The following is a 24571-nucleotide window of genomic DNA, read 5'->3' as shown; positions in this document are numbered from 1 at the left end:
ACCAGGACCTGCTGCTGAAGAGCTTGAATGTACACAGGGAACAGGGAATACCAGGTCCATAAAAATGGCCCTGCATCACACAAGAAGTGGTAAGTGATAGGTGCTGTGGGACAGAATAAAGGAGTAAGGCAGGTACTGTGCCTGAGTTTTCCACCTGCTGTACCCTTATGGAGCTTCTATTTATCAGAAGTGCAAGGTCTTCTTGTAGCAGGGATTACATCTGTGGCCCTATGTTTTCTAGCCCTTTCTGGGCAATGAATTTACCCAGGCCATTTTTGATAACCTTCCTATCAAGAGTAGCAGGTCTTCTTGCCTCGATGAGTCTCATAACAAATTTCATGTAACTGGGACCATGGGGTACAAACCATATCCCAGAGTTACCAGCAGCTGGGACTGACAGCTTCTTTCTAAGGGTCTGCACTTGGCTGCACATGCAGGTAGGGCCCTAATTATCAAATTCAGTGGTACCTGCTGGCTCCTTTTGTTCTTTACCCAGGGAAGGACAGTCAGCTGCTGTCTATCACATGATGCAATCTGGGTATGTTTGCTCTTCTTGGACTGCATGAGAAAACCAGAAGATTCAAGAGCCACAGGCTAGTCATACCAGAATTATACTTTGGACTTTATAGTACCTATTACCATTAGATTCCTTTATTTAATTTTGCACCTTAGTGAAGAAGTTCTGCTTCATTTTGTTTTTCTAAAAGTGTCAGTTAATGTTTTTACATGGTGTTGTTTAGTACATTTATTGTCACAGATGATGAACAAACCATACTTTAGGAATCCTTTGTGCATAACAGCTTTCTCTCATTCCTTTTTTTCCAGGCTAAAGAATCTTAATCTTTGTAGTGTCACTTCCTATAAAAATTATTCCAGATTTCAGACCATCTTTCATTGAATCTTTCTTCTAAATCCCTTTCTGAAATGGGAAAAAAAAAACAGCATACCATATTCGAGATGTGGATGCAATTACACATTGGCAAAATTATGTGTTCTGATTTGTCCTCTATTTCTTTACGATCTATCTATCTATCTTCTTTCTTTACGATCACAGATTTAAGGATAGTTCATTACAATCCATTTGTCACTTATCACTGAATGAGAATTTTAGAAGAGTGCTTAACAGAGTTCATTCCTGAGTGGTAATAGCCCACTAAGTGATGCATGATATACATGATAGTATATACTGTCGGGGTGCTATTTTCTTCCCTGAATCATTCTTTTCCCTTAATGAAGAGTTAATTTGCCATATTTGCTATAGTCCCACAATACGATAAAAGTTTTTCACAACTAGTTCACAATTTTTTCACTTTTCAACATTTTCTTACCCTGGATAATTATCAGAAAAATTTTACTTCCCAGATCACTTAGAAGTAGACTGAACAACAGGGGTCCCTACACAGATTTTCATGGTGACCTGCTTCTGCTGTACAAATGCACTATTTGTTCTTACCATTTACAACCTATCTTTTAAACACTTAATCCACATCAGAATTAATAATTGGATTTATTAATAAAAATTAGTAAAATTATCCCTTTTATTGGAGGGCAGCTTAGTTTACGTGTCTTTTGTGAGGGACCTTTGTCAAAAGCTCTTTGAAGATGCAAGTGCACTTCTGTTGCAATAAACCACTGCTCTCTGAAATCCTTTGTGTGCTCATCTTAATAAGGTCACAAACTGCAAGCACTCACATTTTTGCTCAGCGTGAGAAGGGTTTGGAAACCTGGATAAGCAAAAACAGGAGCAGCCACAGAAGTAGGTGGTTTTTTCAACCCTGTAACTGCTGAATTTTCAACCTTTTTTAGCTAATGCCTTTGAGTCTCAATAAGAGATTGTGGGATACACAAAAATCAATTAACAGCCTGGAACTTTTCACGCCATCCTTATTCCCTGCTGTGAAGCTGAACAAAACAGCCTTTATAAAGGGCTGTCTATTAGCATAGAAATAGTTCCTCTACTGAAAGCATTTTCTTGCTTTTAGGCTAATTAGTTAGGCAATTTAACATGTATAAACCCAAAATAAAATGTATGTGTTCATGTGTATATGCACTGGAGCTCACAGAGACAGTAATGGATTAGGCTTGCTGATTTGTTAATTTCCTTTCATTTAATACTGTTTTCTTTATACCACTTCACAATTCTGATCCTTGGTTCCCCCCTCTTTCTAGGCAATACATGGTGCTGCTGCCCTTTCTGATACACACCGATGCTCCTGAGAAAGTCTGTGTTCAGCTGACCCACCTGAACGAGTCTGTGACCCTGAGTGCCACGCTTGAGCATCAAGGGGAAAACAGGAGCCTGATTGATGATGTGGTGTCGGAGAAGGATATATTCACCTGCATCCCTTTCTCTGTGAGTATCTAATCCCTTTAGGCTGATCCTTTGTGCTTATTGCTAAGTCGTAGTATTACTAAACAGTTCAGAGATGAGAAATAAGACACTGCAGTTGGAAGTTTCTAAGTTAAGCCAAACAAACAAACAAAAAAAGAATTTGATGTGGAAAACTGACTGTGATAGCCTTATGAGGAACAATTTTCCTCAAATTCTGCATTCCACATGATATTTTTGTGCATGCAGGGCTTAGGGAACTCTTTTGGGATGATTCATCCTAGAACTTTGACTTTAAAGTAGAACATAACCCATCTTGGTTTGATCTCGTTAAGCCTCAGAGGAAAAATACTGAAGTGGAATGAGAACCATAGAAGATGGGGAAGTGGTAAAAGAAAGTGAAGTCCATGGGGTTATCTTGTCTCCTTCTGGGACATATTCATAATTGTTTCCTGGTGGTTGGAGAGTAATGTAAGCAACTGGTACCACCCACAAAAAATGAATCTGGGTAGATTTCCATTTTAATAAATCACAGGATGGAGCAAGATCAGTTTTAATATTTCTTTGAGGAAAGCTTATAGATGACGGTAGGGAAAGGCTTCCAGTATTGGAAGGACAGGCTGAAGAAGCATAGTGAAAATGCAAGGAAATGGAGAAGACAACAACCCCAACTCTCAGCCTGTCTTCATAGGAGAGGTGCTCCAGCCCTCTCTCTCATCATTGTTATGGGCCTCCTCAGGACCTGCTCTAACAGATCCATGTCTTAAACTGGGGGCCTCAGAGCTGAATGTAATTCTCCAGGTGGGTTTCACTAGTAAGGAGTAGAAGGGGACAACCATTTCCCTCAATGAGCCCTCCAAGTTCACATCAGAAAGTCATGTCTTACTCTTGTTTCCGGCCCTGTGCCTTTGGCATCCCTTCAGAGAAGTTTTAGACCTAGCTAATATTCTGTCCTCCAAGGGCTCAGTCCAATGAGATGAATCAGTAAAGTAATAATTCTCTTCATTTTCCTCAGGTCCCAAAATCCAATAGCACATCAGTGGCATTTCTCACTGTGATGGTGAAGGGGGAGACCCTGCAGTTCAGAAGCCGCAAGTCAGTGCTGGTCAAGAATTCTGAGAGTTTGGTCTTTGTCCAGACAGACAAACCCATCTACAAGCCCGGACAGACAGGTACAGAGAATTGGGTTGATGTTAACTCTGACAGCAAAAAATCGTCTGGGCTTCATTCCCCAGAGGACTCATACTTTCATTAAAGTTTTCAGACTTCTTCATGGGGGGAATTACAGCCAACAGTAAATCTTACTTCTGTCAGCTGAGATCTAGGGCATGTGGTACCTTTGTCATTGCTGTTTTCCATCCTTCAGGCAGAGCATCTTAGTCAGGTGGCACAGAATCAGCTAAAGGCACAAATGTGGGATGACTTCAAAGCATAGTCTCTCTTGGCTGCACCTGAATCTACAGAGCAGAACAAGCACTCCCAAGGGACAATTCAGTTTGGCCAAGAACTGATTATCCTATCCTATCTATCACCATCTGAAAGAGAGAGCCTAAATTAATTGCTTCTATAACTTAGGGATCTCAGTTCAGAGTTTGTTGAACAGTGAAGTGAATCTGAGTTATAAGTTATTGAAACACTGACATTTCCTGGTAATGGCTACAAATCTAACAGTGGAATTTCCTTCTTCTCCATTACACTCTTCAGTTCTATTTCGGATCGTCTCTCTGGACAAGGACTTCCACCCACTGAATGAGAAGGTAGAGACATAATTCCTTGTTTTTAACCGGGAGGTGTAATTCCCTGTTAATACCATTACTATCCTCATCCAGAACCACCAAAGAGAGCATTTAAAGCAAATGATCCTTTCTTATTCACACCATCCTTGACCCATCCCATATGTCATATCTGGTCCTGGGACACAATCCATCTGACTCCATTGACTGAGAAACCTAGCCCCTTTTTTCAAAGGGATTTAGATGTTTAGAAACAGATTACCAAAGGAATGTATGTGGATAAGCAAGCATGTAGGCAGGGAATTCATTAGAGAAAAAATGGGTGAGGCAAGTTTCTGTTGAAAGTGACAGATGTGTAGATGTTTTTGGCAGTGGGTGCAACCGCATGCTTAGAGACAGAGAGCAGCATGAAAATGACTTGATTTGAAGAAATTGGTCACTGGTGTAGTTCACCTTTTAGCTTATTTGTCAGTCAGATCCTCATATAGTTCTTCAGAAACTCTTTTTCACATATTCATATTGTGGTAAGACAAAAAGTTGGAGCTCTAAAATATTGTAGAAGAGATTCTCTTATCTATCAAGAACTAAGGAAGTACAGAAAAGAACTCAGAGGACCTCTTAGAAGGTTGTTTTTATTCCCTTCAGTCCAAATCAGGAAATTACTTCCATCTGCAGGCAACCTGTATTTCTAACTCTGATTTTCCTTTGTTCTTTCCCCACAGTTTCCATTTGTCTATATTCAGGTGAGTGGATAACTACATGTATATTATTTCAGCAGAATGTGAGTGCACAGAGGTATTATTCCTCAGCAGTGGTGTTTGTAGGCTGAAGTGCAAGGGAAAAAAGATGGGTGCATGACCTTTTTCCATTGTGTAAAGGACGGCTGATTAGTAGGGCATCAAAATAAGTTCTGACAATGGTTCTTTGATTGAGGAATGTGCTGTAGGACCAAAATAGTTAATGAGTACTAGCCATGCTGTGAACAGAATTACACATGCCTAGAGGTCATATCAGAATGGCTTATTCCTCTTCCCAAGCAGAGCTAGGATTCTCTGTCTGCCAAGTATGACTGAAACCATAAAACTGCATTAAACAAATTAGCAGAATTAAAGAAGTAAAATTATGTAAGTAGGCATATCCCCTATCATCCCAAACATGCCTGTTTTTTTGTTTTGTTTTTGTTTGTGTTTTTATAGTTGAACCTCAGTGATAAACAAAAGTTAAAGGAAGGATGATTCTGTCAGTGAATGAGGTACCCACTATTTCAGCTGAGTAACCAGAGTTTTCAATTACTATCAGAGACATCTTCTAGCAGAAAAATGATAGGAAGGACCCCGTGATAGATCCTGAAGTCATGATAGCAGCACCAACAATGATGAAACTAGTATTCACAATTCTCAATTTGGTTTGTGTGATCCTGGATCCTATGTAGTCAGTCGTAGTAGTGCTCCTTGTGGCTTGAGTTCCCTGTCTCCATTCTGCCCTGTCTCTCTCTAAAGCTGGGAGTGTTGCCACAACAGGGAGGGCAGAGCATGGGCTACAAACAGGCCATGTTCTTTTTTTCTGCCGTCCTGCCACAGTGCTCTTACTCTCCCTTCACCACAGCAAATGACCAGAACAGAGTTGCACAGCTGGTGGGCTACTGACAGTCTGTGAATAGTGGAAGAAAACAGGTTAAGAGACTTGTGGTGTGGGATAGGAGGAGAACGTCTCAGAACTGCTTTATGCTGAGGTCTCTCTCCTGGGTGCAGTGCCCCAAAGGAACAAGTCCCCTGAATACAGGAATTTCATGAAATGATCAAGAAGGAAGAAAGCCTATCCACTGCCTCCTGAAATCCTATATGCCTTTGTATAAAAAGACTAATAATTTCATAACCATTCTTGTATCAGTACCATGAAAAGCTTCCATTTCAAAATACCAGGAAGGCCTGGAGAGCTTTCAGCTCCAGCCTATGATGTGTTTGTCAGTACTGTTTAAGCCAGCTTGTGTAGGCCTTGTCCTCCATTCCCACCGGCACCTCTCCCTTCCTTACTGCTCCTTTTCAGTCCAGCACTGCTATTCAGCTTTCACAGATATCTGTGAGGCAGTCTTAGAGAAAGACTGGGGCTTTAGAAAGACTTACAGACATAGACTGGGAAACTCACCTGGCAACACATTCACCACTTGTTTTTCCCTAGGTTGTTGGGGGTTTTTGTTTGTTTGGTGTTTTTTGTTTGCTTGGTTGGTTTTGGTTTGGTTTGGTTTGGTTTGGTTTGGTTTGGTTTGGTTTGGTTTGGTTTGGCCAGATCAGATCCACCAGTGCAGTTTACCACATTCTTGCATTAAATTTGGACTGGACCAAAGAAAAGGGTGGCAACAGTGAAGGAAGGTGACAGCTTTAAAGTTAGCAGGGCTAAGGAAAGGAATGTTCATCATTCCATCCTTAACATAGCTAACTGACTGTAGTCAACCACAAAGGCAGATATTAGTATGAGACTATTTCTGACCTATTATTTTGACATTGCTTCTGTCATTAAAAAATAAAAAGACTTCCTGGGAAAAACAAACTTACATTCAGGCTTTCCCCATAAATCCATCACAGAAATGGCAACAAGATTACAAGCCCATCTGTAAACATTCCTCCCATAAGGAGGCCCAAATGGTGTTCTCCAAAATACGTGGTGAGCTTTTTTATGATGAAGAGGATTTGGTCAGAGCCACAGACACTTCACTGACTGTGCCTTCCCCACATCTGGGGGTGTTTCTTGGGAGCAAGTCTCTGCTGCCCTCTGACTGATGACCTCCAGCTAGGATGTCTTTCACATCACCTTTTCCTAAGCCCAGGGATAAAATCTCAGTGAAGTAAATGTACCCCATCAGCAGTTACTTACCTTGAGCTGTCTAGAGCAAACAGGCTTTTAGTAACAGCCAAGGTACAACGCATAGAGCAAGCAGAAAATGAAAGGCTGTAAACATTAACTGTGCTGCTGAGGGGCCTAGAAAGGGTGCATCAAGCTTCACTGCACCACTGCATTAGTTCAGTGACTTCTGTGAGAAATTTGGGGCTGTCTTGATGAATTTGGAGCACAGCCTGTTGACAGTCAATTCACAGTGAGCAATACTCAGCTGTTGTAGTGATGAGATTTCAGCCCCAGAATTAGGAATGGCCAGAGACAAGGGAGAAGTCTCAGCTGGGTGCACTTATCTTGGATGTACTTTCCCTATTCCTCTGATATTCTCCCTGTTCCTTCCCCCACGTCCCCACCCTACCACAAACTTTGGGCTCTTAAACATGTAGATTTCTCAGTCCCATATCTCATTCTTCAGAAGACTATGCACTGGTTCTCAAGCAGACTCTACTCCAGGCACAGAAAAAAACTTTGAACAAGCAAGTCAAGAAGTCTGTAATGAAACTTCCCTCCTTTCCCCCCATGCTCAATTTATTCCTGCTATCCATATTTTTGTTGTGTTACCTTGTCAGTCTTTCCCAGCCTCTGGGCCCCATACTTTGTAAGCATCCAATGTTGTTGAGAGGGAGAGAACACAAGACCTCCAGAGTTAAAAACTGTCTGCTTTCTTTCATGCTAGCTATGCAGAACTGACAGGTAAGTGCTCCTGGAGTCACAGATGCTCACAGATTACTGAGTAATTACAGCTAGGCATTTCATAGCCTGGATGTATATTTCCTGGGCACTCCACTGCTCTGTCCCTGCGAGCATCCTGCACCAAACTGCCATGATTATGTACGTAAGTTACTGCCTTGTGACTTATTCTCACCTGCAGGATCCACAGAGGAACCGTATATACCAATGGCAAGGGGTGGAACTGGAGACCGGCCTTATAGAGCTGTCCTTCCCTCTCACCTCTGACCCCATGCAAGGCTCCTACAAAATAGTCGTGCAGAAGAGCGTTACCTCCCATGTGGAACACTCCTTCAGTGTGGAGGAATATGGTAAGGAAAGGAGGGAAGGGCTGCAAGCAGGGTTGACAGAAATGCTTTTTACTGTGGCCTCTCAGTTTGGGATTTGCTGGGAATGGCATGAAGACAGGGATTCTGAATACATAGGCAATGGGGTTCAGGGTGGCTGACATAGAAGGTGCTAAATACCAGAGGTGGTTGCTCAGTTTATGGCCTGTGATCCCCACCTTAAAATTGCATTTGAACCCCACGAGTTCTGCAATTAAAACTTGCAAGTGCGTTTGAGGTGGCTGCTTGCCCTGGGCTCTGCACTGGATCTTCCCTGCGGCTCCCCCAGCTGTACAAAACCTGAAACACCCAGCACATTGCTCAGAACTTGCAATTTCTGGAAAACACAGGATGCAGACCGAAAGAAGACTGTATCTGAAATGCTTGGGCACTGGTTTATCTGGTTTACAGTTAGTCATTGTGGCTAGTATGAACATGGTGAATAATCTGAACACAAACCCAGGTTATAGGCTCCAGCCTGCCATGGTGACAGATGGGTTGTGCCTCCTCCCACAGAGATGTCTCAGACCTCCTCCCCCAACCAGAGATGTATATGCATTTCCTAGCTTCATGCTAAAATAGTTTTTCTTTTATTCATTCTTTAGCCTTATCCCCATGAACTTCCCCTGTTGCTAACTCTGTTACACCTTAGGCAGAGCCTTTTGAGGAAATGCATCCTGGGGTTGAAACATTGAGCTGAGGAGGTGCACACCCTCCCTTGTCTTACTCGCTTGCACTGGGGAAAAAAAAATAAAAATCTCAGGTACAAAGCCTGGAAGCAGGCCATTGTATGCTTTAATGCAGTCCTGGGCTTGAGTAGCTGGGGGGGCCTTAGTGTTGCAGGGTGCAAAATGGGTTGTAACTTAATGAGTGGCTGAGAGAACTGGGTTTATTTAGCCTGGAGAAAAGGAGGCTCGGGGGAGACCTTATCACTCTCTACAACTACCTCAAAGGAGGTTGTAGCAAGGTGGGGGTTTTTCGCCCAAGCAACAAGTGATAGGGCAAGAGGAAACAGCCTCAAGTTGCACCATGGGAGGTTTAGGTTGGATATTAAGAAAAATTTCTTCACTGAAACAGTTGTAAAGCATTGGAACAGGTTGCCCAGGGAAGTGGCTGAGTCACCATCCCTGGAAGTACTTAAAAGATGTGTAGATGTGGTGCTTAGGAACATGGTTCAGTGGTTGCCTTGGCAGTGCTAGGTTAACAGTTGCACTTGATGATCTTGGAGGTCTTTTCCAACATAAATGATTTTATGATTAATACTCAGGAGCAAAACATGCTTTTTACCTGCCACCCTTTATATCAGGCCTTATTGCTGCTTCATTCACTTGAGAATACAGAACTGAGGTTCCACGGCTAGGCACAGTAGAAACATCTGTACATGCAGGATAGTTTCACATACTACATGTCAGTGAGCCTAACAGCAGCCTGGGATCTCCAGAACGGTAAGGAGCAGCCAGAGAGTATCAATGATTTGAGCTGTTTCAAGGTGGTAAATGACATAAGTGGTGAATGTGCTGCTCCAAGACTTAGTTTAAATTTATGTGTTGTGAAACATGAAACACAACATACAGTACCAGTATGTCCCTCTGAATAGGCATATGTGAGGGGTGTGCATGGCTGTCTGATGACAACAGGATCACACAAGCATGTGCTGAGGGAAGGTAGGGGCTAGAACAGTCCTTCATTCCCTTTAAACCCAAATGGTGGTGAAATCTGTAAAAACATAGGAAAGGGGTAGCAGAGCTGTACGGTAGACCACACAGAAGTGATGGTTGATATTAAGCAGATTGTTTGGGTTTCTGTGCAGTACACTCTTTACCCTTCTCATCAGACTTTCTCTCTCCCATCTAGTGCTGCCCAAGTATGAGGTCCTGGTGAAGCTGCCCAAGATGATCACTATTGAGGATAAGGAACTTCCAGTGTCTGTCTGTGGTCTGTGAGTCACAGAATTGTAGTAAATCTCTCACTCCTACTTCATTCCTCCTTTCTGCTGAGCACAGAAAGAAGACCTTAGGAAGGCTTTTCATACTATTCTAAGACATCTAGTGCAGGTTTGTTCCACCCTATCTGTTCTGAGCCTGCTACTTGGCCTTAACAGACAAAGAGAAGGGGATTCTCTGTGTTCCTTAAAAGACGATGCCAAACCAATCAGCATTTCTCTCCTCCCAGTTTACTCTACACTTTCTCTTTCTCACTTTACGCTTCTGCAGTTAGAGCTTTTCTGCCATTCCTGAACCTTCCAGTACTTGGAGATGTCAAATCAGACATCACTTAAGCAGGTTGTGCAAACCCAGTGTTGTAATTTTTAACTCATAAATTGATCCACCTGAGCCCCTGTTCAACCTTTCTGCTTCTTCATTGAATCCTCAACAGTTTGGCATACAGGAATAATCCCAGCTAAAATAGTTTTATACAGACAATCTTTTTCTGCATTCCTGCAGACATCTCCCACCTAGAACAGATTCTAATGTATGATGTAAGAATCTCACCACCAAAATGATGGAAACGTAATCACTAGCATCATTAAAATATCAGATTAGTCAGGCTTTCAGAAGAAATTTTGTTAAGTCATCCACAGAAGTTCTTAAGGAGCTATGTTTGAATGTGACTTTGACTGACATCATCTAGTATATCGTTTAACACTTTCTAATAGGTACACTTATGGGAAACCTGTCCCTGGTTTGGTGAATGTCCAAGTGTGCCGGAAATTTTCTCATTCTGGTTCACATTGTTATGGAAAAGATTCAGAAGCTGTGTGTGAAGAATTTGTCAGGCGGGTGAGTTCCAAGATTAAAATGTAGGGGTCTTCCTTATGGGTAATGGGCAATGTTGTCTAATGGAGGGCAAATTTATGACTGTTGGGAGATGGTAGAACATCAATGATAACACTCTGTCAAGGGAAAAACAGATATTCTAACAGAAGGGTATTCTTAAGAGGTCAGTCATCGAACTGGAAACAGAAATGATGAAGAAAACCCCACGGATGAAATCCTGACCCCATTGGTCACAGGTCTCCAGTTAGCAGCTAATAGGCCCCTGGTATTAATCCCCACACTAAGGAAAAAATATGGGAAATAATTTTATAACTGTGGAAAGGACTGGCAGGGATCAAAGAGTGTAAAAGATGAGGAGAAGACAAGAAAGCAGTATAGTATATGGGTCAAACAAAAGAAGAGAGAAGGGACAACAAGGAAGAGAGTAAAGACAATGGAAGAAACAGGAAGAAAAACAAGGCTAAGGTAGAAGGGAGATAACAAGGAAACCACTGCATGGCTTGGAGAACTAAGTAAGAAGAGCCTCACAAAACAGAAAATGAGTGTGTGAAACACAAGGAAACAGGCTGTAAACAAGTACTGGTGTTGGAAACAACCCCAGAACATAAGGCTGGGATTACATGAACAGAAGTTAAGCATGTTGGGTTTGGAATATCTATTCCTGTTTCACAAGGCACCAAATTTGTTCCAATTTTCTCTCCAACCACCTGCTTAGGCAGATGCTCGTGGGTGTGTTTCTGATGTAGTAAGGACCAAGATATTTCAGCTCCAGCGCAGGGGATATAAAATGAACATCGAGGTGCAAGGCAAGATCACAGAAGATGGCACAGGTACGTATCATATGGAGATGGCAAAGTGATGGCAGGCCACAACAGGAGGGCCTGGCAAAGATGAGGAACATAGAGTGACATGTCTGTAAATGTTGCAGTTCCTTAATAATCCCTCTTTACTGTGCTCTTTCTCAGGAATAGAGATGGTTGGAACAGGCTCCTGTGAAATCACATCCGTCATGAGCAAAGTCAGCTTCCACCTGTTGGACTCTTATTACAGACCAGGGATCCCACTCTTTGGGATGGTAGGGAACTTCTGAGACCTTGGAAAGTGAATGGCACAGCAGACTCAGCGGTGTATAATCCCATCAATTGGAACAGCAGTGTGTGCAGAAGACATAGTCCACCTTCCTCTGCCTCTGCTTAGGCAGGCGAATTGGTGTCAGTCAGAGCACCCTGAGAAACACATCAATGAAATTCCCAGCAGTCATACCAGTTACATAATAGAAGGCCTGTTGTTCTGACACGTGAGGATAACATTAGGGAGCTGCCAGAATGGGCTATTCTACAGGGAAAAGTGAGCCAGGAGCAAAAGGTGACCACAACACAGGTAGGAGTAGTGACATCATCACTGGTTGACATTGACCAGACTGAGCAGAGCAGAAGTGTTGACAGTACCTGTTTCCACCAACAGTCCAGTGGTCACCAGACAATGTAAGATGATGAGTCAGGGCTGAGCTCAGTCAAGGAAGTCCAGTCAACAAGATGGGAACAGCAGGAGAAAGCTGAGTGTAGATCTAACTCCAGTGTAGCTTAGTCAAAGACTGGGGTAAGGCACAAGCCTGAACTCAGAGTTCCTGGACTGAGGCAGATGATATGTGGTGACAGTGATAGATGAGGCTGGCCATGGCAATTAAAACCTATTGAAAAACTCATGGCCCTGACAGATAATTTCCATGGGCCGATCAGATTGTCTTGCTGATCTGCTGCCTTAGACAACTTAGGACTCACCTGCACATTTCCACATTCATCTCTTCAGCTTTTCTCCATAAGAAACACCCTGCCTGGCAAGGATGACAAGGGGAAGGGGTCTGTAGGACTTGAGAATTGTTTTCTATTTCTAGTCTAAAACCTGAAATTTGCTTTTACTTTACTAGGTGAAGCTGGTGGATGGTACTGATGCTCCCATTGCCAATGAAACTATCAGAGTTTCTGTGAATGGAGAGAGTTACAAAGGCAACTACACTACAGATGAGCAGGGACAATCCTGGTTTTCCATTGATACTACCACTTTCACGGAAGCCTCCCTGGAAATCCAAGTGAGTGGTAGAGACAGGGCAGAGAGACTGGGGTAAGCCTCTCTCTCTTCTTGATCAGCAGAGGAATTATCTATCCATGGGTTATCCATGATTCTATGATCAGTCTTTCTGCCAAACAGGAGATAAAGCAATTCTTTTGGCAGTTCGCCTCTCTTCTTTGTCTCCTGTGCATGTTCTTTTATGTCTCTCTCTCTTTAACTTCATCTAAGAAGAGGAAAGACAGAACATAGCCAGAATTTTCCCATGGATATTTATGTGATCTGCTACCTGTTTTTGGTCAGCTGTGAACTTTTTATTCTTCTTTATCAGGCTGAACATAAACCTGAACTGAACTGTTATGACAGCGACTGGATCACGCCTTCATATGAGCATGCCTTGCGTAGCATAAGTCGGTTTTACTCCCCCAGTAACAGCTTCCTCAAAATTGAGCCCAAGTCTGAGACATTAAGTTGTGGCTTCCCCACAGAGATCCGTGTGCACTATGTCTTCACACCAGATGTTATTGGAGAGCAGAGGAAAATTGTCATTTACTATTTGGTAAGAATTGTTCCTGGTTACTTTGATCCATGGCCACAGAGAGCACTGTGGCACTACCTTCCACACAGCAACCGCAGCACTGCTATGCAATTAGTCCTTAGCCAGTAATAATAAAGGGAGTTTGAAACTGAAAGTGTGGTTCGTGGCTATTGGATTTAAACATATTTCCATAGTGTTTCCTGTGTTGTCTTCTGTGTGCAGACAGGGGTATGTTGCCCATGTTTGATAAAGAACAGAAGAGGGTCAAAATGTTGATGTAGAAAGTATTGTCTTAGGTGCAGCCAAGACTCCCATTTAGTAATACTCTACTACTAGTGTACCCTGTTCCAAATTCTGGTTCATATATAGCCACAGCTCAGAAACCAGCATCCTACAAGAAGATGAAAGATGAGCTGGAAGCCTGTCTCATACTCAGTTCTTTGGGAGACACCTGACCACTGAAACTAGAGCAAGACCTCTACCTACAGAACGAGAAAACTTCTATCTACAGTACCAGTACCTGCTAATCTTAGAGCTTTGTTCATAAATCAGGCAATGATTGAAATTTTGGGATACCAAAGCAACTGGAACAGACTATACCATGCTGGAATTAACCATGATTTGACTCATTCTGGGGGGCAGAGAAGAGAAACTAATTCAGCTGTGACTGAACAATGATCTATCACTTTTGCTTGGGAGAAGAGAAAGAATCATATGAATATTCAAATAGAATTTCTTTCCCCCTAAATTTTTTTCCCTGGTTATCCCGTTTAATGATGCTAGCAGAAAAGACAAGACAGAGTAGCTTTGCAGAACTAGAAGAAATAAGTGGAACAGACACTTCTGTTCTGACGGATTATAAAGGACATTTAGGGGGTGTTAGACTGAGATTACAAGAAAATAGGAAACTATGGTAGACATGTCCGTGTGCTTATTTTCAAGACTGCTAACCATAAATTGAGCACAAGACTCCTGTTTATCCTAGTGGCTTAGTAAGGCACATCTTAAATATATACATACAGCAGGTAAGAAAAGAGTGAGGAAACTTACATTTTTATAGGTGTGTTTCCCACACCTTGAAATTAAAATATAGTACTATGGAATAGATATACTGCATGGAGGACAAGATTATACAGTAAATGTATAAAGAGCTTTTTTGGCTGTGAAAAAGGAAACTATTTCTAGAGATAAGGAAATTACAGCTAACATTCAGGCTGTTGCTTCAAACCTGACTTTAGATACTTTATTCAAGTACTTTTTTACAGCCAGTGTTCTTCTATTCAAACTCTATGTGAGTTATAAAAATAATCCTGATTAATCCTGATTCAATCTTTCTCCATCCTGTTTCACAAAGCAAGTGAGAGTGGAGTGAGGAGAACCTTTGATCATCAATCTGTTCCAAAATGTTAGAAATGTGCATATGACCCCCCCAGACTTATGTATATTCAGAGGTAAAGTGCTTTTGAACCTGATGCAGTGTGTACAAAAGGTGGAGCTGATGAGGAAACACTAGTCCTTCTAGGAGGGCACATTTCTGGCTCCAAAGACCTAGTAAATTCCAGTTTGGCATTTGCTTAGTATCTTCTTGGTTTTGCTCACAGTTGGCAGTGCTATTCACACTCATACCCTACAGCTAACCCAGTGAACCTTCATTCTTCTTCCTTTCATCACAAGTAACAACAATTATAGGAGTGTTTCTCTGTCACGTAGGTGATGGCCAAGGGAAGCATTATGTTAGCAGACACTCATGATCTGACTGTGAATCCTGGAGATGGTGAGCAGAACTATGTATTTTTAGCATATGTGATGAAATGGTGGGCAGGAGGACTTAGAGAAATTATTGCAATTCAAGCATTCAAGAAAAATGGAATAACATTTTGAAAATTAATTCATTCAAGAAAAATGGAATAACATTTTGAAAATTAATTCCTTTTAGATGAAATGGTTTGAGTCAGTTTTGTTTGGTGTGAATTCTGTCTGTTGCTGTACTTTTGACTAGAGTATTTTAGCAAATTCTACAGAAACTATATAGAGTGTTTTGATTATTTTTTCCTCAAACCAGTGCTTTCCACTGACCTCCATCACCAATTCTGACTGTGGGTACTTGCCAGTGTTGTAAGACCCATGTGTACAGTGAGCAGGAAAAAGATTGTCTCCCTTTCTTTCTCTCTCTCACTTTTCTTCATTTTTGGGGGTGTTATTTCTCCCTTATAAGCATGCAAGCTATATATATACATATATAGCTTGCATGCTTATAGATATAACATATACATATATATACTAACCAATCATTTATTTTTGTATATATACAATGTTCAAAGATTACTCAAGCGAATGAGACTGGTTATGATGCATCTTTAAAAGTCTTTGGACAATAAGACCAGGGAAACCATTTTAGAAGCCCATGAGAAGGAGTATGCAGTATGTGGAAGTAAAAGATCTTACATGCTGCATGAAGTGATGTTGGGGGTGTGACTGAAAGTTCTGCTACCTCACTAGTTGTAGTGATTAAACTAACACCTTTGGTCATATCAAAAGATTTTCTGTCACCTTCATCCAAATTGTGACAAAAAACTCAGGCCCAGCTAGAATGTGGCATTTCCCACTGCAGTTGGAGTGACAGTTTGGTGTTTCAGGTAAATACTAGCTTTGGAGTTATTTTGAGGAGTTCTTTTTTCAGTTATTCTGCAACCTTGGCTGCTGCCACCTATTACAACAGTCCCTTATTTCTATGTCTTTTCCCTCATCTGTTTTTTTGTAGACTGCAGATTTTGGAGCTTGAGGAAGAAAAGGGTTGGGAACAGCAGGAGGTGATTCCAGGTGTTAGCTGGGGAGAATCTAGAGGGCATGCTGAGGCCCACTGAACATCTCATTTGGCTATTACATGATCACTGTTTGAATGCAAGTGTCTTCAGCAATAGGCATAGACATCAGTCATGCATCAGTACTCCTGCCCCTGTTAACTAAAAATGTTCAGCATGAGTGAACTTGACTTCTTTATCTGAAGAACGCAAATACGTAAGTCAGAACTTCTTGTATATAGCTTAGCATTTCTTCTCTCTGCTAGCTTACGGGATATTTCAGTTGACCTTACCTGTTGAGGCGACCATTGCTCCCAAGGCACGGATGCTTGTGTATACCACTTCACCCAGTGGGGAAGTCATCGCCAGTTCAGCGGATTTCCAGGTTGAAAGTTGCCTCCCCAGTAAAGTGAGTAAGAAGTCAGGTTTTATGTAACCCATGTTTGTTTCATGGTCAGTAGTTCGGTTATTAGTTCCAGAATGGAGGCAGAATTCAGAATGGGTTCATGGAATGGTCTGATCAGATGTTGGCTGAGGATTAGTGACTGAATAAGTTACAAAGCCATAACTACAAAAGTGGAGGAAGAAAGAATAAGAAAAAGAATCACTGCTCATTATAAATCACACTAGTCAAAGCTGAATTTATTAGAAGAGCTGTAGAGCACTAGCAGAACTCAGTTCACAAGGCTAGATACTTCGGTATAATAGCATGTAACTTCATCCGGAAAAGTTGCTGCTTTAACCTAATTTTGGGGTTGCAGGTCAGCTTGAGTTTTGTTCCCAAGGAGGGTCTTCCTGCCTCCAACACACGTCTGCAACTCCATAGCTCACCAAGGTCCCTGTGTGCCATCCGTGCCGTGGACAAAAGCGTTATCCTCATGAAGCCTGAAGATGAGCTCTCTCACAGATCTGTAAGTCTTGGCTGTTTCTGGTAATGAGCAATACAAGAATCAACTAGGATGGACATAAAGCCATATATTTTTATAGCTGCATTCACTATACCTGTTTTTTAGAAGCTGTCTTTTATCACTTGAGCATTAGGTAGTGTCTGTGTCCCCATGAGTACTGACCTGCCACATTTTCCCTTGGTTGTTTGCATTTTCCCAGTTGTATGATCTTCTCCCGGAAGAAATGAAGGAAATCCAGGGCTACAGGTTCAAGGACTACTACTTGGAAGAAGACAATGTAAACCCCTGTGTGTCACTTGACAACATATTATTAAATGGATTCGTCTACGTACCCATTTCTCCTGATGGCAAAGGTGATGCTTATGATGTTCTCAAAGTAAGCACCAGCCTTTCATTTTTATTAGTTACTCCTTTTTAGAATACAGTATCATCTCCTCTTCTTCCCTGTCCTGAAGGTCTTTTTGAATGAATTTTGGTGTGAGCTTGCTAAGCTGTGTATGCAAGACACACACAGGCCCAGGCCCTACATCCGTGTAGCCCATTGCTCATACCTAAGTGCTTCTCCAAGCCATTAAAACTTTGACAGGCCTCCTCAATGCCAGGACAAAAACCTGTGAATAGGCTCAAATAAGGAAGCAGTACTGAGAAATGACCCCTGGTGCCATAATACTAGAAACCCTTTCCGTACTCATGCATGTTGTATCTCTATCTGGCGTAGATAGCAGTTTAATAAAGTGACAGTTACTTTGATAACCCTCAAACATACCTGCACCCATCTACAGAGTCATGCACAAGACTTTTTAGGTAGGTGCTCTCAATCTAATGCTTTTCACACATCATTTTTACTCAGTTACATGTCCCCAAGGTAGACCTTGACTTTCTGCCTAATCATACCAGCATTTAGCTTTAGGATGAGTATGTCATGATAAGGCCTCAACATCTGGGTTGAACCAATCCATCTAGTGTTTATATACAAGCCTTTGCTATTCTGCTCAATTCCAGACATAAGTACATCTATTCTTGACATAGTAAAAATAGTTTAATTTCAAAAGTTTATTTTACTTTCTTTTTGTTTAACAGCTATTGGGCTTAAAAGTCTTCACTAGCAGCAAGATCCATAAGCCTGAAGTCTGCCCGCGTTACACAGTACACATGATGGAAAGGAATTACATGGTTTCTAGTAAGAAAGCCTGCTTCACTCTACCCCCACACAACTACCTAAAATTTTGCATCTTGCTTCTTTCTTCTCCTCTCCTTCTTTGAATATTAATTAGAATCACAGAGTCATAGAATATCCTGAGTCGGAAGGGACCAACAAGGACCATCAAATCCACTTCCCAGGTCCACAAAGGACCACCCAAAAATCAGACCCTATGTCTGAGAGTGTTGTCCAAACACTTCTTGATCTCCAGCAGGCTCAGTACTGTGACAATTTCCCTGGGAAGCCTGTCCCAGTGCCCAAGCACCCTCTGGGTGCAGAACCTTTTCCTAACATCCATCCTGACCCTCCCCTGTTGCACCTCCATGCTGTTCCATCAGGTCTTGTCGCTATCCCCAGAGAGCAGAGATCAGCACCTACCCCTATACTCCCCTCGTGAGGAAGCTGTAGGTCTCCTTGGGGTCTCCTCTCAGTCTCCTTTTCTCCAGGCTGAATAATCCAAGTGACTTCAGCCACTCCTCATATGTCTTGCCCTCTAGACCCTTCTCCTTGTTTTTTAGCCCTCCTTTGGCTACTCTCTAACAGTTTGATATTCTTATACTTTGGTGCCCAAAACTGCACACAGTACTCAAGGTGAGGCAGCACCAGCACAGAGCAGACAAGTTGATTCTGCTCTCAGATATGCCAACCTATTTCAGGATCATTTCCTTCTGGATTCAGTCCTGAAATATGAAACTGATAGAGCTCTGTGTGCTTATGTCCAGCTGGACAGGTATGCCTGGTTAAAACTGTGTGTTCTCAGTGAATCATATCAGGCCTGCAGCAGTGATCCTGTAGACACAAAGACCGTCTACCTTCAGATTGTCTGCCAGCATATAGAAGCTTTGTTCCTCCATCAAATAAAGGCCCATCTATAGAAACCTAAAAAAAAAAAAAAAAAAAAAAGGACAGTCTCTACTTCTAGGTAGTTACATTTCAGCAATAACTAGGGGAAAAACTATGGCAAAAGTGGACCAAGATAAATGAAAAGGTGGTATGAATCTGTGGGTTGATGTTTTACCTCTGGGGGCTGAAAAACTTCATTCTGTTCCCAGTTCTTCCATTCATGTGATTGTAAGCGTCTGGGTAGGTCACTTTGCTGCTGCAGTGACTGTGAAGATAGAAAAAAGATTTTTTTTTTCTTAATAGCTCTGAGATTAGAAAGGGTATATAAAACATTCTCACCTACACCACTTCCTATCACTGACTTTTTGTGGTACAATAGCCCAGTTAGTATTAAAAACAATAGCCTTTGGTCAGGTGAAATCTTCTAGCCTTCTAGTTAAAACATATCAAGTCTTTTGTTTGGAAATGCCAGATCTGTCTTCGGAGCACAGCATGAGACAGCTGGCTGCTTTGAGAAGTGGGAACGTCTTCTGAGACTGATGGAAAGTGTTTCGTAAGGCACAGCACTATTCAACACGGTGAGGAAGGGTTCCCCTACTCTGGAACTACTTATTTGCTAATGGCCAGAGACGTAAAGATACATATTCAGCTCAAAAGAATCTTAGACGGGGAAAGGGAGGGATAAATGTGGCTGCTGTTTCTGGCCATGTATAAACATAATCATTTTTTCAACAAAACTTAATAAATTATATGAAACAAATATCTAGAGGCAGTGAATTCCACATTTGACTTCTCTATTGCAATAGAAATGTACCCTCGGTAGCCTCATAACTTAGCTCCTGGATTTGCTGGCAGTGGAGGAAGAATGACCAACCCCACCCAATCTCTGAAAGAGCAGTAGCTTTAGGAAACATGAAATATTGAGATGACAAGAGAGCAGTACATTTGTTTTCAGTGGGCAGTTGATATGAGGTTAAGAATTTAGTGCAAGGATCACTGTGATCTGTTACAAATAGAGACAGCTCAAAGTCTGAGTCTGTGAGGCTGGCCGTAATCAAGTTTTCCAAGCTGTTCTTTAAATTTTAAAATTTTATCTAAGAATAACCACTAAATGGAAGCAAAGCATCCTCGTTGTTTGAAATGAGTTTGATATGTCTTTTTCTTTCTTCCTTTCCTTGAGCAGATTTAGTCAGTCCAGCGCAGCATCTTTATGATTCAGACTATGCAATGATGGAAGAGATGGATGCTGGCCATCCTGTGGAGACCATCCGGAAATACTTCCCTGAGACATGGATCTGGGACATAGTTTCAGTGAAGTAAGTGTTTATGGGAATGTAGAGTGTGGTCACTGGGGCAAAACCTCAGAAGATAGTTAAGCTTTAATGAAGGTGTCAACATTTTGGTGAGAGGGGTCTTTCTAGTAGACAGAAGGATTTTTCAAGGCCACTAAGCATAGATCAAAATATGACTGAAATCTTTCTCTCTGTGTCTCGCCAGCTCTGAAGGAAATGCTGAACTAGATGTGACCATCCCCGACACCATCACCGAGTGGAAAGCTAATGCATTCTGCACTTCGTCAGACACAGGCTTTGGCCTGTCCCCAACAGTGTCCCTCAGAGCCTTCCAGCCCTTCTTTGTAGAGCTCACCCTGCCTTACTCTGTAGTGCGTGGTGAGGCCTTCACGCTGAAAGCCACAATTTTCAACTACCTAACAGCCTGCATCAGGGTAAGAGATATTCACAATTTTGCTCAGTCTGAGAGCTTAGGAAAGACTACAATGGGCCATTTATAACATAGTTTCCCAAGCCAGATGACTGATCCCTGATTATAATTTCATATAGGTGTATGTATGTAGGAATTTTTGATGGATTTCATGAAGGAGGAATAAGTTTTCCCAACAACGTTTTGAAAGCTGTGTTTGATTCAGAAGCTAAAGCTCTGCTAATGAGGCCCCTGGCCTTGGCATCCTATATTTATTTTACTGTTCTGTACAAACAAGGAACTTGTTATAAGTTATCTTTAGACCATTTAGACTTATATTTATAGACCATATAGACTTAATATCCATAAGGTTATCTGTAGACCACAGTGTCATTGCATACCGATATGGAAAGTCCAGGCTCACGAGCGTGGATACACTTTTTTAGCCTTTAGTCTCACCTCATATAAACATCTCACAAAGTATCATGCCACATTTGCTGGAATATACTTCCTCTGACTGATTGCGTCTAACCCTAAGACACTGAGCAGAGCTACATAGCTTTAGTATTCTTATCTGCATTCTTTCACCATCAAAGGAGATCAGAGATAATTTGAGAGCTGATTCTAACGAAATCTCAATCACTTTTGCTTGGTGTTTTACAAACACTGATGTATATTCTAAAAGAAAGGAAGCTGAAACAAGGAGGAACACTGATCCAGTCATTTCAATGCAGTCCCATTTCCCTGTCTTTCCTGTTCTGTTTGCTATTTTCAGGTTCCTTATTCCACTCTCCCTTGTTACCTTACTAGCTTTCACACTGCTGGAGTTTTACCTCTTCACCTAATTAATTGTGATGGGGGGTCTGTGAATGAAACTCATGGTTTCATTCATAGCCATTGCTTTGTCTTTACTCACATAACTGATAAATGCTCTCCATTTTCCTTGAATCAATTTCCTTTCTAAAGAGTAATACATGTCGTGTTCTCCACACTTATCTCACCAATCTCTTAAAATTTTACTCACCTCAGTCTTTTTCCATTTTATTACCCTGTTCTTGCCATATCCATGAAGTTCTCAGTCCCACAGTATAACCAGCTCTGTCTGTAGTGCTCTGTCTTCAGTAACTCCAGATGCTCTGTAATTCCAACCTTCTTGACACTTCTCTTACAAATGGCAGGTCAGTGTGTCTCTAGCTAAATCTACTCATTTCCTGGCTGCTCCGGTAGAGAAGGAGGAAGAATCCTACTGCATCTGCCTGAATGAAAGGAAAACTGTGGCTTGGGCAGTAACACCAAAATCTCTAGGTAAGAGTCTGGACAACATGGAAGTACTAGAATAAGATATCTGTGGATAGCATCAGGTCTTTGGTGTGAGGAACTAGGACCCCAAACCTGTCTGGAAGTAACTTATCTGTGCTAGAAGTGGGAAGGCCAGCTCTGAGGCTGAGACACAATCTTAGGATGCAGGTCCTAAACAGACTTTCTGAGGATTGTGGCCTTTTCTCAAAATTTGAATAGAAATCACAAATTCCCTTAATACTTGCAAAGTGCTTAGACATTCCTGTTGTGGAGGTATGAAGTACCTTAATGTGGCTGGGTCTGAAATATTTAATTCAGAGCTTTCTTCCTCTGAAGCATCCCCAAACAAGACTGTTTGATTTAGAAGACCTGCTCCTCTACTGCTCTTCTTGCTGACTGATTAGCACCTGCTTGGGTGGCCATCACAAAAGAGGTGGTCTAGAAGGCCGCAGCAGGATCAAGATAAAACACTGGCACATATTTAGCTCTCCTCCTGGAAAATCTCTGTAACACAGCAGAGAGTGCCCAGCACAAACACAAACCCCCATTTCCCTTGTGCTGCCCAGCAGGACTGGCTGACCCCTGTTTCCTCCAGGGCAGGTGGAGTTCTCGGTGAGCGCTGAGGCCCTGCAAAACCAGCAGCCCTGCGGGAACGCCATAGTGGAGACCCCTGAGAAAGGACGGAAGGACACAGTCATCAGACAGCTGCTGGTGGAGGTATGGGGGATGCTGAGTTAGGTGGCACAGAAGAGTAATAATAATTTCATGCTACATAGTAACAGTTGCTGCATGATAAAGATCTTTAAGTCGTGATAGCAGAAATAATGGCTCTTATTCTGCATGCTTCATTAAACTAAGAGTTGATAAATCTCATACAGGCCAACAGATCCCATAACTCATAGAATTGCTGTCTTAAGTAAAAGCAGTGCATTACATTACATAAACAGGAAAAATAAGCAATCATGGCACGTTCATCCCAGAGACATCATCTGGGAGAAAAATGAGAACTCCTTGGTGTTGCCTGTAATAAGTCACAGGGATAGGCTACAAATGGAAGCTTTGCCAGAAAACTTATGTGTCTCCTCCAGCACATGACCAGTACTCTAGAACATGAAACAGTTGCCACGATCTACATGTATTTCCAAACAAAAAATACCATCATTGTTTTGAATTGTTTTTATTATAGTTTTAAGAATGTTCGAAACAGTATGAACTGACTTTTTATTTTTGCATTCTTTTCTACATTTTTTTCTTAGACACTGTTTTACAATGATTAAACCACAGTTTTTATGATAAATAGGCAGTCATAAAATTTATCCACAGTATTAAAACTCCCTGTGATATTAATGGCAAACAAATAATACTAGCTTTTCGCATAATGAGTTCTATACAATATCACGTCACAACATTGTCACTCCTATACATGAAAGGAAAGAAATAATCTTACTTAAGAAAATTTAGTCAAGACATCGCAACTCCTCCATAAATTATAGACATTCCAATTTTCAGTTAGGCAGAGCTAGGATTCATATAATACATTACTTCAGAAAATGTTTTGCTAACCTGTATGTAATGATGGAACAACAATCCTGTTTTTGTTTGTTTTGTTTTATTTTTTAATTTTGCTTATTTACAAATGAATGTGATTGTACAATGCATTCCATGTATCAGGGCACAAAGAACTATTGAATATTTCAGGAAAAAAATTGCAATTTCCTACATGCCTTCTGGAAAAAGAGTAATTACTTTGTTCTTTGAAGATACTGGAAGATAATTGCTTCTGAATTTTAAAAGAGTCTTTTCTCCCAGATTGTGGGGGGGTGAAAATAACTGAATAAGAATTAAAATAACTTCTGTTGAGTTGTCTAAGAGATTACTGGTATTACTCTGTTATTGTAATGAAGTAATTAGTCTACCCCATCTAGCCTCGAGTGGATAGAATCAGAGATTAGCATCCAACAATTAATTAGCAGGGGTGGATACAGTGCAACTTGCTTGGAGTGGAGCTCTGTCGTCCCAAACACACAAATGTCAGTACCCCCTGCAGCAGGTCATGGGACTCTAGGGAGATCAAAGGGAGATGACCAGAGCCCCTGGGGCATCCTCTTGCCCCTCGGGAAACCAATCCTTGATGAAAGCTAGTTGGGATACAGGATTTTTTTTTCACACAGGAATTGCATAGCTGGAAAGGAAAATCTTTTGAATAGTTAGTTTTGTATATTTGAATTTCCTGTTGAAATGTTCAAAATCAAACAAAACAATGGCTTCTCATTTAGTTGCATTTCAGGGTGGTACACTGAAACAAACACCAGGCGCTTTTGCAAGCAAGCATTTAGCTCAGTCGTGGTTTATCCTAATGCTTTCTCTCTTTTTATTGGAGTTTGAATTTTCCCCAAGTTTTTAATCTTTCTCCATCTTTTTATATTG

At 41.5% G+C, this 24571-nt stretch overlaps 1 protein-coding gene across 2 annotated transcripts in view; it reads left to right on the top strand.

Annotated features, from left to right (window-relative positions):
* The window catches only part of LOC310893397 (alpha-2-macroglobulin-like), a 40028-nt gene that overhangs the window by 3454 nt on the left and 12003 nt on the right, over positions 1-24571 (top strand). The window contains exons 1-21 of one of the 2 annotated variants that reach the window (XM_083822335.1): positions 13-89; positions 2170-2353; positions 3345-3501; positions 4034-4086; positions 4785-4805; positions 7826-7994; positions 9864-9948; positions 10666-10789; positions 11502-11616; positions 11752-11861; positions 12714-12875; positions 13185-13412; positions 15102-15165; positions 16459-16601; positions 16954-17103; positions 17300-17476; positions 18181-18280; positions 20328-20460; positions 20642-20870; positions 22024-22150; positions 22740-22861. In XM_083822335.1, the coding sequence (XP_083678461.1) occupies positions 28-89; positions 2170-2353; positions 3345-3501; positions 4034-4086; positions 4785-4805; positions 7826-7994; positions 9864-9948; positions 10666-10789; positions 11502-11616; positions 11752-11861; positions 12714-12875; positions 13185-13412; positions 15102-15165; positions 16459-16601; positions 16954-17103; positions 17300-17476; positions 18181-18280; positions 20328-20460; positions 20642-20870; positions 22024-22150; positions 22740-22861 (2715 nt within the window). In that variant the 5' untranslated portion in view covers positions 13-27. Of the gene's footprint in view, positions 1-12; positions 90-2169; positions 2354-3344; positions 3502-4033; positions 4087-4784; positions 4806-7825; positions 7995-9863; positions 9949-10665; positions 10790-11501; positions 11617-11751; positions 11862-12713; positions 12876-13184; positions 13413-15101; positions 15166-16458; positions 16602-16953; positions 17104-17299; positions 17477-18180; positions 18281-20327; positions 20461-20641; positions 20871-22023; positions 22151-22739; positions 22862-24571 lie in introns of those variants that run through there. The other variant, XM_083822334.1, reaches the window with a different exon arrangement.

The sequence above is a fragment of the Anser anser genome, assembly GCF_964211835.1.
Source record: "Anser anser genome assembly, chromosome: 1".
NCBI classification, from domain to species: domain Eukaryota; kingdom Metazoa; phylum Chordata; class Aves; order Anseriformes; family Anatidae; genus Anser; species Anser anser.
Note: the sequence above shows the minus strand (reverse complement) of the source record. Positions and strands in the feature narration are given on the sequence as shown.